General features: G+C 36.3%; 2 protein-coding genes across 2 annotated transcripts in view; one reads left to right on the forward strand and one right to left on the reverse strand.

The window, feature by feature from the left end:
- The window catches only part of SLC66A2 (solute carrier family 66 member 2), a 559,480-nt gene that overhangs the window by 194,882 nt on the left and 350,078 nt on the right, over window positions 1-14,520 (forward strand). The gene's annotated exons all lie outside the window — the stretch shown is intronic.
- CTDP1 (CTD phosphatase subunit 1) overlaps window positions 1-14,520 on the reverse strand; it is a 109,128-nt gene that overhangs the window by 25,948 nt on the left and 68,660 nt on the right. The window contains exon 12 of the mRNA XM_082044727.1: window positions 12,186-12,367. Within this exon, the coding sequence (XP_081900853.1) occupies window positions 12,186-12,367 (182 nt within the window). The remainder of the gene's footprint in view (window positions 1-12,185; window positions 12,368-14,520) is intronic.

The following is a 14,520-nucleotide window of genomic DNA, read 5'->3' on the forward strand; positions in this document are numbered from 1 at the left end:
TTACAGACTTGTATGGTATTTGAATAGTTATTTTCTCTGTTGTAGAAGTCTTCAAATAGTCCTTTAAAAGAAAGACTGGCTTACCAAACTGCAATGTTACTTCTTGCAAATGAAGCACAATCCGTTATTCATATTATTTGTGAGGTCATAGCATAAGAATGACTTTTAGGAGCATATTTACAGTCAAATGATGTGAGTGGCATCTTTAAAAAGAGGGGTAAAAAAAATCTAGTTTAAAGGTAAGTGGGGTGATAAACAGAAGCCTGCTGGCAAGTAGATGCAATTTTGATAGTAATATTTCCAGCTCTCTTGCTTCCTCCTTCTGCGTTTAATTGTCCACTGATAACCATAAAATGTTTCCAATATGGTGTTATAACAGCTGAATTTGTCAGTCAGTTCTCTGGAGATCTGCAATTATATTCTAATACTGTTGAACTTTTCTGCTTAAAAATCCACCAAATTTTCAAATTTTAGTTAAAGCTCCACACATCAATGAGTAAAGACACAGAATAACTCACCAGTGTATACTGAAGCTTTATCATAAAGATTGCTATAGGGAAGGAATCACTTAAGAGCTGGGATAGTTTTTCACTTAAATCAAATCTACTTTTCATGAAAAAAGCTACTCAAATGAAACAATGCACAGCCTATAACTCCATTTTTCAAGTATAGCTATCCTTTGCACAGTTTGCTCTTAAAAATATATTTGTTTTTTAAAAGAGACAAGAAGAAGTAGCAAAGGGTAAGATTTAACTTACTAGGTATAGGCATTCAAAGTATACCTATTTTTCTCCAAGGAGCGTTGTGGATAGAATGACTCATTCAGATACACATAAAGGAGAGGTTAATTTTACCAGGAATATATGTATATGTGTGTGTGTGTGTGTGTGTGAGAGAGAGAGAGAGAGAGAAAGAGAGAGAGACAAAGAGAGATGATACAAAAGTATCAACTATCAAAAGAAGTTCTTACTACCTAAAGAACACGGTTAAATGTTGACAGGATGCACTTCAGTTGCCCAAAGCAGCCCTAATGAACCTCTGAAGGTATACACTAATCAGATCCTAACCTAATCAAAGACTACAGCTGAAGAACTCTTGTTTTTTAGAATATTTCTTTACCTTTAGAATCCCAAGTATTCTTGCTTATAGTACTTTTAGTATCTCCAGTAGGAAACACTTGGTATAAAATACTTTTGTAACCATACAAGATATGAAGAAGGGTGGTCTAACATGTGCCTAACAAACTGTGGGAGAAACACATATACTTAGAACTTCATTATATTTGGACAATTTTCAAAAGGGATGGAACAAAGCACGTCTTCAGTACATATGTAACTGGTCACCTGCCATCCAGCACTCAAAAATCAAAGGTTACCAAGCCACAAACTGTTTTTTCGATACTGGAAAACTAGTGGGTTTTGTTTGTTTTTTAAACTTTCTCCCCCAGCTTAAATGGCTGAATCTTTTTAACTTGATTTTTCCAAAAGCAACGAAGTGTGAAGGACAGAGCAGTATTTTAGCTCTAGCAGATTGTCTGGCAAAGCTACAAGCCAGGAAAATGGAGTCACGCAAGAACGAAGTGTCAGGCAACTTAATGCTACTGATGCCGCCTATTAAAGACCATTTCTGCAAAGACAAACTCCTATCACAACAACTTATCACCTGCCAAAGCCTCCATTCTGCCCAGTTAGCTATTTACCTTTTAAGCTAAATAAGTCCAGAACAACTTGGAATGTAACAGGCTCGTAAGCACTACGCAATGTGGTTTCTAGATGGTACAACAGCAAAAAGTTAGGGTTCGGTAAGTATTTTAGATATTTGCTCCACATGAAAAAAAATCTTCATCAGGCTGCAGTTTAATAATTATACAGTAACTCTCCACCACCTACCTCCTTACACCACTAGAATACATTTTTACAAGACAACTGTGTGTATGTCAGCAGTTAGTGTTATATCCATAAGTATTTAATTGCAACCCTAAATAAAAGTAATTAGGAATATTCTGTGAATATATTCAGATTCTGACATATTAGTCAAACAGTGTGAATAAGTGGGGTGAAGAGAGGGATCGACATAGTATAGATATGGCATTATCAAGTCCTCTTTATGAGAAAAATGTATTTCAAGTAAAAAAGAATTGCGTGCTAAGAAAAAACCCTGTGTGTTTTTGATTCTATTGTTTAATTTAAGGATCTATCAATGCCTTTTCTGCTTTGTTTTGTTTGTTTGTTTCCATTTATTCAGCTCCTTGGAATCAGGATTTACAATTTCCTAGCTGGTAATCAGTGAAAATCATTTGTTGCTTCAACATAGTACAGAGGGTAGAGCATTTGGGACTAGAAACATATTAAAAAAAAAAAAAAAAGAGGAAAAAATCCAAACTCCCCCTCCATATTCCCCTTGAAGAATGAAAAAAATCACACTTGGAGGGAAAAAAAACCCCACACAACCTAAAATGTCTTCAAAAAGCTGTTGCTGCCCCAATATTGATTTTGTTGTGTAGAAATTTCGCATTACACAAAAGCTTTCAAGTAAAAACATTCCTAAATGGAAACTAATGTTTAGCGTTTACAGTGGACGTTCATTCAATAATAATAGTTAAGCACAGAAGCAAATTACACTTTGCATGCCTGGAGCCCTCTTGCTTCCTACGGCTCTTCATCAAAATCACTTCCAAAGAAAAGTGACATTGAAATTCTGAAGAACAGCCGGCTCTTGTGAAAACAGCAAGATGTGCTGCCAACAGGAGCGCCTGTCTTTAAAAGCTGATCATGGATCTCAGTCTGGAGTGCTTCACCATTTCTTCTGGGAAAAAACTGAACTAACTGAAGCTGCAGTAATTTTTGAATTGCTTATGTGTGTTACATACAAAGAGCCTGATTACTTCCAAGCTGTTAGAAATGCAAGGGAATTCAGTCATTTAAACATACTCTTAGCTTGCTGTAACTGCGAGAACTACCGTTATACCACAAAAAAACCTGTACCATCAGGAAACAACAACAACAATTTCCACTTCGGAAACTGAATTCAATCAACACTTCTGTGAAAAAGAAAGTTGGAAGTTTCTTAATGCCTCAAAATACCCCTCTTGAATAGCCACCTAAACTCTTCACAAAAGAACTGTACAGACCTGAAACACTAGCTAGTTCAGGTGTTGTATTACCCATATCACTTAAGTTTTAAACCCAAGGAAAAAGTACTTATAACATCACGAAAAATTTAATTAGAATTTTGTGTTTTATAAAATAAATATTAATCGCATTCTCTTATTATGTGAAGTATGTTTTCTTCCCCCAGATATTGAATTCAGAATGTTGAATTAGACTGAATTTATAAAAAATTAGACTAATCACGGTAATAATTACAGAAACAAATCTGGGCTGTTCTTGGTGAAACAAACTCAGACTTTTCACAACAACTCAAAACTTCAGAAGCATAATAATCTATAAAATTGGAGCCATCACATCATCTATTTAAAGCTTCCTTTACTTGCTCCACCTTAAGAACAGGAATTCCCAGGGAAGTACCTTCAAGCTGACAAATGCCACCTTATCACTGCAAATTCTTAAAGCAAATCAGTTTTTCCCACAGCTGGGAGAGGAGGCGGTTGCCCATCAGGTATCTTTAATATTGTACAGTTTAGTCTGTTTTTTCCCCCTACTCAATCATTATTTATTGTCTTCAAAGGCTGAGTAAGTTTCCTCCTTTAGAGAGGAAACCTACTGGATCTCTCTAAAAGGAAGTACATTTATTTACCAAATTACATCCAGGAACAACAATTTGCGGCTGCTCCTACCATACTTTGTTTGTAGATTCATTATCTCATTGCCGATATCAATAAATGTGCTGTATTTGCTTTCTGAAGTTTTCCAGCAATCTGTATTCCATGCAGAAATCTTAAGCCACCCAAACAAGCTGCAAGATTCAACCTAATTCACCAACACTTAACTGAAATGCTGCTTCTGCAATACAAAGCTAGACATAAGTTTTGAGGGAATGCAGTCTTTAAGATGAGATGCTTTCCTCTGTAATTCCTCAGCCATTGACATGGCAGGTCCACAGCCAGAACCACAGTGCAGTTTTATAAACGGGTTGATAGTCCAGTTCTAGCCAATAATTACCTCCAGTTCTCATAGAGAGAAATCTGGAGACTTACAAAAGGACCTCAGCATTATGCATGATTAAACTTTACTGCTCCAGAAACTTAAGTAGTTCAGAACAACCACAGATCACAGAGATTCAGATTAAACGTCTGAAGCAATTACTCAAGAAAAGATGTATCAATGAGAGCAAAGTCAAGTTTTTCTTCAGATGAACAAATTTTTCCAATTGTCTACAATGGCAAGCAATTGTTTACTTTAGGATCAAGCATACTCCAGAATCAAGCATAATGTTTTCTTAAATATCCAAGTGTCGACCCAATACAGAAATATTGATCCTCTTCATTTTGCAGTTAGCCATCACTGAGTGTCCCTTTAAATAAAATCTACTGCAAGGGAAAGGAGCTAATGAGATTTCATTCTTAAAATTAACTTCATATAATGTGTTCTGTCTAGAGCAGGTGTGCCAAACTCATTTTCACCAGGGGCCACAGCAGTCCTGCAATTGCCTTCAAAGGACCAAATGTCATTTTAGGACTGTGTAGATGGAGCAGTAGTTACATTTATACAGTCCTAAAATTACATTTGGCCCTTTGAAGGCAACTGTGAGGCTGATGTGGCCCCTGGTGAAAATGAGCTTGACACCCTTGGTCTAGAGTCACCTTACAGAGAGCCTCTTTACCAGACAGACAGCTTGACAATTAAGTGAGCTATGCTGGCGCAGCAAGTGATTCAGGAGGCAGAAAAGGATGACTCTAAACCACCAATATTTCTAAATTTGGATCTTCAGCTTTTCTATACTGTAAAGATGAAATGAACAGTATACTTGCATCACATAGAAAGGAATTCTGGAAGACTATACAGTGTGATAACACTAAGACTTTACTCATGAAAGAATGCAATGAGTTGCTTGGATAAGAAAACAAGAGCACCATCATTCTTTGGCAAAATGATTGAATTTCTACAATTATTTTGTCAGCCATATTTGAGATATGCTGTTGGTTATTAAAAGTACTTCAACAAGACTTTGACCAGTTAGTTTCTTGCTATGTTTTGAATAGATTGCCTCTGAAATTGTTTTTGAAAAAAAATCAGATAATGATGAATAACAAATGCAAGGCTGACAGCCTGGGAAATATTGAGCTGTAAAAACTTAGGTCCTAAGATTCTCAAAGCTGAGTGTCTCAAGACTGGGAACCAGAAGAAAGTTATAGCAACAGTGAATATCCTGATTCAACTGGAACGAAAGGTGTCATCAACAGACTTTTGCACAAGAGTTTGCAGCAGACTTTTCTGGCAGTAAGAAAAACTACAATTTCTGCCTTCTAGCAGAGTGGCTGTTGAAAGGAAGTGCTATCATATTTGAAAGAAAACACTTAGAATCAAACATGTTTTTAAGGTAATACATGAATTATTACTGTTCCTTTAAAAAAAATAGTAAATGGGTACAGAAAAGATAACTAGGGGATTTCTGAGATTCTGAGCTCAGCTTTCCTTGATTATGAACTAGCAAGTCCCTTCTACAGGTAGCTGAAGTTTTACCTTATATCATGAATCACATAACACATCTGTTCTTCAGATTAAACCACTATTCTCATCTGTTATGACAACAAAGAATAGACAGATTGTTTTTGAAAGAACTCAAAGGACAGCTTTAGTATGCAGAGTTGTTCTGATAGGACAGCCAAAAATGAATAAAGTAATTTGCTTTAGTTCAACCAGAGTTCAGAGATTTATTCTGTATTAGAGTTTCAAAGACTGGAGGCTCCCTGAAAGACTTCAGATTAATACCACTCTAGCAAAGTTACTTAATGCTTCTTTCTTGACTTTAGTAAAAAATACGCACTATAAACCCACAATCCGAATGTAGAAAAGCAAAAGGCATTTCAGATGTTTTGAAAATAAGCTGAAGTCCAAGCATGAAGTACCATTTAATATATATTTTTATAATTTACCCATTTGTTTCAAAAATTATCATTTTTCAATCAGTCAAAAATATCATCTACTCAGGACTGATGCAGACATTATCAGCAAGAAATTTAGCTAAAAAAAATTACGTCATGGAGCTATACTTCTATAAAGGAAGTTTAAATCCTGCAAGCAAATTTTTGTTGCTAATAGATATCACTTCTAGTTATCAGATTTATTCTCACTAGTTATTCAGAGAGGAACACATCCTTCTTAAGATGAAAAAAATGTCTTAATACAAGTGTTGAAATTTCCATTCCAAAGGAAAGAAATTCTCAGAAAAGCAACCATTAGCCCTTACATCAGACTTACACAAGATGAAATTACCAGAACTGGCAAAGCACTGGCCTTGGCACTGTGAATTGAGAACACTCAGAAAGAAGTTTATTAAAAAAAAAAAAAAACAACCACCAGAGTGCACTTGGAACCTGAACAAAACCTATGAAAATCCAATGAAATATCTATACAAATTTTCAGTGAATACATGATCAAACCCGTCTGATGTACATGAAGCCTAAACGAAGTTAACTGCTTAACAACAGATACAGACAGAAATTTGGTTTATGAGCATACTTCAAATAACCACCATACATTTTAGCTGTAACCTCTCTTGACTAAAATAATCCATTCAAACACTTCATTGCAGCTCTGCATCAATCTGCTTCATGTTTGCAACCTTCTTCTTTCATTCCCACTCACCCACAGGGGAAGGTCTCATGTTGGTGGTCAACCTGTGCATAAAACAGAACAAAAAAACCAACCCACCTCCCCACACTAGAAAACTGCCCTTTATCAAACACCAAGCTGCAAAAGCCCATGGACGTGGTGTGAACTGCGCTTTGGCAGCAGAGAGCTGTACACCCAGAAAGCTGCCTCCCAGGCCCTGTGCTTCAGGGAGGCCCGACATGCAAGCCGTGGTAGTTCACTAAAGTCCCAGCACCCAGCTCTCCCGCAAAGGAGCAGCTGCCTCTCCTTTACTTCTCTAGAACTTCCAACAGTAAAACAAGCCCTTAAGCTTACTAGAAACTGGAGACCTCTGAGGAAGACTCTCCATATCACATAGTGACATTAACAGAAAACAGAATACTGCTACAACACACAGTTTGGCTTCCTACTTGAAAGTTATTAAAAACTACAACACAGATTCTATGAAAACTAATATTACAGCATAGGTAAATGAACTGCACAATTTTTTTATTTCAGTGTCACTGAAATAAATGAGCCCAGGGCTCTCTGCTTGGACAGTAATTCCTCAGGCACAACTGAGGCTCATAAAGAGGCACTGGATACCAGGGTGTTTGTAGTACAAGTTATCTTTCAAAAGTCTGAAGGTTACCATCATACTCTTTCCCTCAGGACTTAGAATCTGACTGCAAAGCCTGCACTAGAACATATGAACATATGGAATGGTTCATCTGGACTACAAGTTCACAATCTCACATGAACATGACTACTCAGAAAGTGAATTAGTATTATGTGACCTATTAGAGGGCAGCGTAGGGGAAAGGGAGCTGGGGGTCCTGGTGGACAGCAGGATGACCATGAGCCAGCACTGTGCCCTTGTGGCCAGGAAGGCCAATGGCATCCTGGGGTGTATTAGAAGGGGGGTGGTTAGTAGGTCGAGAGAGGTCCTCCTTCCCCTCTACTCTGCCCTGGTGAGACCACATCTGGAATATTGTGTCCAGCTCTGGGCCCCTCAGTTCAAGGAGGACAGGGAACTGCTGGAGAGAGTCCAGCGTAGGGCAGCAAAGACGATTAAGGGAGTGGAGCATCTCCCTTATGAGGAAAGACTGAGGGAGCTGAGTCTCCTTAGCTTGGAGAAGAGGAGACTGAGGGGTGACCTCATTAATGTTTACAGATGTATAAAGGGTGAGTGTCACAAGGATGGAGCCAGGCTCTTCTCGGTGACAACCAATGATAGGACAAGGGGTAATGGGTACAAACTGGAACACAAAAGGTTCCACTTAAATTTGAGAAGAAACTTCTTCTCAGTGAGGGTGACAGAACACTGGAACAGGCTGCCCAGGGAGGTTGTGGAGTCTCCTACTCTGGAGGCATTCAAGACCTGCCTGGACACCTTCCTGTGTAACCTCATCTAGCTGTTCCTGCTCCAGCAAGGGGATTGGACTAGATGATCTTTTGAGGTCCCTTCCAATCCCTGACATTCTGTGATTCTGTGTGATTTTTTTTTTTTTTTTTTTCTGCTAACTCCCACTCACCACTAAACACTTCCAATATCTTAAGATAAATTTTAGGTGTATTACAGAAAACCACACACCACTTCTATATGCCACACCACCGGAAAATAGCAATAGATACTGCACATATCAAATTCCTGTTTTGTTGCCCCAATTCCTTTAATTTCCAATTTATTAAATTTATTTATTAATAAATTTATTAAACTAAATTTATTAAAGTGCACCCTATGTCCAAGATTCAGTAATACAAGTGAAACATTTCATCAACTATTTTCAAAGCCTGCTCTGCATCAGAAAATAGGCAAGTCAATAGACACATAGCACACATACACTTGCTGTATAGGGCTTCACATCTCCACTAGAAGTTTCTGGGATCTACAAACTGAAAGAGGCTAAAAGCTAGCCTTTGACATATTGCTCAGACTATTTTCTCAACAGCATTATTTGTTTCATATGTCTGTCCATCCTTCTACCCAATATATTATTTTGAGACTGTCACAGCTTTTCACCTCGTTTTTCCTCTTCCTACAAAGACCAGTATTAAAGCACACTAACATGGAATATATTTGTACAATACATGTTATTAGGGTGAGTCTTCACAATATGCAAGTTTAAAGCAAGGGGAAAGACAAGAACTGCAAATATGCTTGCTGTCACTCAAGTTTCTGTGGAGACAGAATGAAATAAAAATACACTTGAAAAATAAAGCAAACTGTGCACTGACCATTTAAATCTTAAAATTTATCTCAACTAATTAGACACCTATTGTTGCTATGTATATAATACTGGAAACTAAACATTCAGTTTTAAGAACAAATTCTATCTGTGCTAGTCTCAAAAGCTTTTTCATGTTATGTACCACTAATCATTACTAACATTTATTTTAAAAACACTCGTGAACTTTCATGGTTTATAACTCCTTAATTGTAACTGACAGCAATAAATTTCATGTGTGGCCTTCTGCATTAAGTGGAATTTCATTCCAAGTAGAAAATTTCAGTAGAACTGTAAGGGGGCTTAAGTCCAGCTTCTGCTGAAGTTTGGCTCTTGTTTGCTTCAACAAAGGCTAGATCAGAGCTCTAACAGCAATTCTTTTATTTAAAATACATATACAAGAAGCAGCTCAGAAAAACACTATCTACACAAAGAGCAAGACTATTTAAGAATAAAAAATTAGTTTACCTCCTTTAGATTTTCTAAATAAAAGCTCCAAATGTATTTTATTGTTATGCAGTTCACAATCACAAGAGGCTGTTTCAATATGAATGTTCTAAACAACTATGCTTTTTAAAAATCTAGTAATTTGTATTTCAACTTTTTACACAGTATGAAACTGATATTCATTGTTTGGTCTATGCAGTGCCCTTTTAACATGACATTTGTGAGATAAAGGCAAACATTTTATTAAGTTGCATAAGAAGCCAGGATTTTAAAACAACTTTAGGCTGTCGAATTGCAACCTAACTGCATGGTACCTACCAAAAGTCAAAGAAAATGGATGTAGGAAAGATGCTGCATTTCCGCCTCTCCCTCTCAAAAAGTAACTGATTTCGTAAAGATTATTTTTTTATCCACCCATGAGAATTTTAGAAGTGGCACCAATCAGAGAAATGATCAAGGTATTCTGTAGATTTAACAACGAAGACTAACACTCAACAGAAGTGCTAGATTTCTGTCTTATAAGTGCTATGATTCCGGTGTCAGTAACTACTGGAAAGGTGTAATTGCTTACCAGAAACCCACAGTCTCTGCAGGCCTTAACTCTGCCAGGAATGAGCTGAGACAGAACATGAGAGTACTGGATCATATTTGGACTCCCTTTCTCTTCTTCATCTTTTGCTTTCTGGAAACTCTCATAACTAAAATATGGACATCAGGGTGACCATAACAAGTTGCGAAATAATGATCTAAACAGCTGGTCCAGAGTGGATTTACATAATGAATAGTTGGGACTGGTCTTTGGAGTACAAAGCCTCTGTTTTCTTAATGTGGCAAGAGATTATGGTGTTCATGGTAACAGATAACTCGTGACATTAGGCTATATGACAAAGCAGAAATAATTGAAAATTATTAAATACAATTTCAGCTTCATTATGCTAACACCCCAAAGACTCCAACTTTCAGAACAGAAACCTCAGATCTTGATGGGCCATGTATGCTTGTGTAGCACCTACCTTTTAGAAATGTGGCCCCCAGAAACAGTACCTAGTTTTTTTGTTGAAGTGGACTAAGCTCCTAAAGATTTTAATCCTGCTGTTTAACACTGGTCTTACATTACCCCTCTGGTACAGTATCTCTTTAGCACATACAACACTAACTGACCACAAACTCATTAAGATCGTGGGCAGAGGCTCCTTTCTGTTAAAGAGATTTTCTCTGCCTAAAAGACACTGGGTCAGCACCTGAACCAGCACTTTGTAAGTATGTTTTCCAGTACTCTATTCAAGTTCAATCCTGGATGCAATTTACCGAATTGACAGGGAAACTCTTAAGAGGTAGAAAGATTAAAAATAGAAAAGCTACTTAAGAAGCCACTCGAAGGCTTTGTTCTAGCAACAACACTACTACCTCTACATGGCTTCTGAGTACAGAAGTATTGCCAAGCTTACTTAGGAACTTTCTTATATAGAGCAAAAGTTAATTACAAATGTACTTGCTCTATCTTTGCAAATCATACATGGGGAGTGGTATTTAGCAATAATCCAAAGCAATATCCTTTAATATGATTCTTTCTGCCTTTTGTTTTTCAGAATTTGGTGCATTTTCTGTGCAACAAAACATCATAGTATTAGGATGAATTAACAGTGACATCCCACTGCTATGCCTTGCTGCTTCAAATGGTATTCTAAAAACATTAATTACTGGCTTGCTTTTCGTAATCCAAACTTCATTTAGGAAGAAATTTTTCTTTTAGCAATTTGTGGCAGATTAAATTATTTTACCTTTTAGACTGACATTTTTCTGAAGATGCTCAATTACCAAGAATACCCGCAATAAACCAAAAGGCCTATGAAAGCTTCCTACGTAGCTCTTTCTGCAATAAACCTGACAGAGCACCCTTGCTACCACAATCAAAATCTCCTCCTCCTTAAGTTCTACTACTTATGTTATCCTTTGTTAAGGGAAAAACTATTAAAGCTTAAATTCTTATGACTTAAAACTAAGTCCAGTTATGAGAGTAGAAAGAAACTAAAAGGCACATTTGGATCATGTCTGGACTTTCAGCCCTTCGTGATACAGGATGATGATCTCAGAAATTTTGCATTAAAACTGCTATAATCTTAATCTCATATTGGTCTCTACTGTTAGGCTTAAAAACTACTAAGAGGCTGCAGAGTGAGAACCATTTCTTAGCATATTTAAAATATACGTTTGTTTTACCAAGTTCTACTTTACTCACAAATTGCTTGGTAGTCATCATTTAATAATGCTGGGATGCTAAAATAATTTTTGCAAATGAGACTGGCAAGTTAAATTTCTTTCTAAGAGACTAAAGCAGAAAAACATCTTAATAACATAATGAATTTCCCATATAAAAATCTCAAAAATTCAGGATGAAAAAAAACATAGCTTCCCAAAACCACACTTTATTTTACTTAAAGTAACACTGCAGAGGCCATGGTCCTATATCTGACTCAGCATCAAACCTACTTGTAAATAAGTGCAGTTCAGTGGTCTTCAGTTCTTTTAAAACAGGTGATATCCTGATTCTCAGACATTTACTATGACCATTTCCTTAAATCAATCCCAAAACATTGCAGAGGTAAACATGACGATGAAAAAAATGAATGAAAAAAAAAGTTACCTACATACAGAGGTTAACAAAACATGAAGACTGCTTTGTTAAAATCATACCGAATTGTGCACAAAGGCAAAGAAATATCATTAATGCTTCTTTTTACATTTGAGAAACGCATACCTGGGTACACTGCCTGTTAAGCTTCTTTCACTTGATGATGATGATGACGACGATCGAGGTCTCTGGTCTGTTTTTATTCCTAGAGTCTCTGTTGCACTCATCTGAGGTTTTTCACCTTTCTCTTCTGGCTTTTTTTTTTCACTATCACTTTCATCACTTCCTTCTCCTAAGATGTCATCCACCTGCCAAAGGAGTGGACAGTCAGTGTATCTTCCAACAGACTATTATATATCAGTCTTCCATAATTACTGGATTTCTCTTAATCTTTAAGAATAAGCTTCAATTTTCCTTGGACACCTCCTTGAAAATTCAAATTAAACCTCAATGTCTTCACCACAGTTTCTGCAACAGCTCTAACAATTAAATATATTTAGACTGTGTTTAGATACACATATACTCACATACATGATATAGTCACATTTGAAGGTGTTTGCACTTTATTACAACATCAACAGCTATAAACAATAAACTATATTATGAAAAAAGTGTTAAAGGGATAGGTGTTTTATACAATTGTAACATATAATAACACATTTTATACATATTTTATACTATTACAGAATCACTTGGGCAGGGCATATTAAAATCTCTAGCTAATTAATATGCTTATATTTACAGGTATATGTTGATGAATATATAACTTTAAAGAAGTGTACTCCTAAATAATACAGTATGAATGGAACAGAATGTACAGAAGCCCACTCTAACCAGATTGTCTGCTTATGCTAACTAATAGAGGTAAAACTATCAAAACATTCACACATTTCAAATAACTGTTTGGTCTTTGTTTCTGAAAAGTTACCTGGGGTTTCATACTCCCCTAAGAACAAGCTAATTTGCTCTGACAGGTCTGGAACTGCTCAAACCACCACTAAGAGCAAGTCATACTCATGAGCTACCCTGCTGAGCCTCAAAAGGTTATATTCTGTTTGAGTCAGCAATAAGCCTTCAGAAAGAGATGAAAACATGAGAAAACATGAAGATTCTACAGTGTCTCTGTTTTCCTGAAGGCAAAGAACATGGTGAATGGTCTAGTTATTGTCATGTGTGGGTTTTTTTTTTTCTTTCATTTGGCACAAATATGGCATTCTTTTGAAGCTTGGACTGCCATTTAATATTAGAATTACTAGGGTGATTATACACATAACATGCCTCACTTCTGTGGAAGGGCATTTAAAATGCATGTAGAAATCACAGAAACATGACAGATTTTGAAAATGATCGCATATGTAAACAATTAATGTGGGATGGCCCTTATAAACCCCTTTAACTAGAAAGGCACCCAAAATACAGATTCCTGCCTAACTGTTGACTAAGCTGCAAATTGTGCTGAAAAAAAATAGAAAGACTACCATCTCCATCTTCCAAAATTCTCCAAAGAAACAGAAAATAAGCTATGTTTTCATTGAGGCAGTGAGATTTAAGCCCTTCACTTGAACAAATCAATAGGTAAAAAAAAAGCACATTCATATTTAAGTAGCAACTATCTATCTAGACAAACCACTAAACTTATTTTTTTTAAAAAAGCTAAAGAACAGAGGAAACTTTCAACCTGGTTCAGACCAAGGCAGATACTGATGTACCAACTTCAACTTCTGCTTGTAACATTAGATTTTATATGATTGATACAAATGGAACACATAGGACTTCAGAAGAAAATGCCAGCTAATACCAAATCTTACTGATAAGATACACTGAGGAGATGTTTACTCCTTAAACAGTACCATAGCACCTATCTTTAAAATACTTAGACTTTTATAACACAGCAGGAATGATTAACATTGAAAAAGAAAAATGATTCATCTCTTGAAGATGACAAATTGTTCTATTTAGCAAGAGAATAAAAAGCCTGACAATTCTTTTAAACACCTGATTATAAAAGCCAGAAAGTCCGTAGCTAATAAAAGCTATTTTTTCTCATTTAAGAGGAACACAGCAGACATGCACAAAGAAAAGTATAGAGACCAAAGAGCAATGAGATTTTCAGTCCTGTATTCTCTGTTTATGAGCAGTAAAGTACCTAAAGCTTTGTTAAAAATACATACAAAACCTTTGGTACTATTAACAAATGAGATCAGCTGGAAAATGTTCTTACTACAGAAGTTGAGTTTACACATTCCAAATGAATCAAGACTCTGAGAAAACACACACACACACAAAAAAACCCCACAAGCCTGCCATGAGCAACCTCTGTTAGAAAGGTAATTTACAGGTAATGTTTTGGGACATCATTATGGATGTGACAGAGACCTATCACAATATGCTTTACTTTTATAAGAACCAATTTACATATGCAATAATGTAAACTACATATGAAAAAAACGGAACTGTGAAT

The sequence above is a fragment of the Streptopelia decaocto genome (assembly GCF_964273445.1).
Source record: "Streptopelia decaocto genome assembly, chromosome: 2".
Taxonomy (NCBI): domain Eukaryota; kingdom Metazoa; phylum Chordata; class Aves; order Columbiformes; family Columbidae; genus Streptopelia; species Streptopelia decaocto.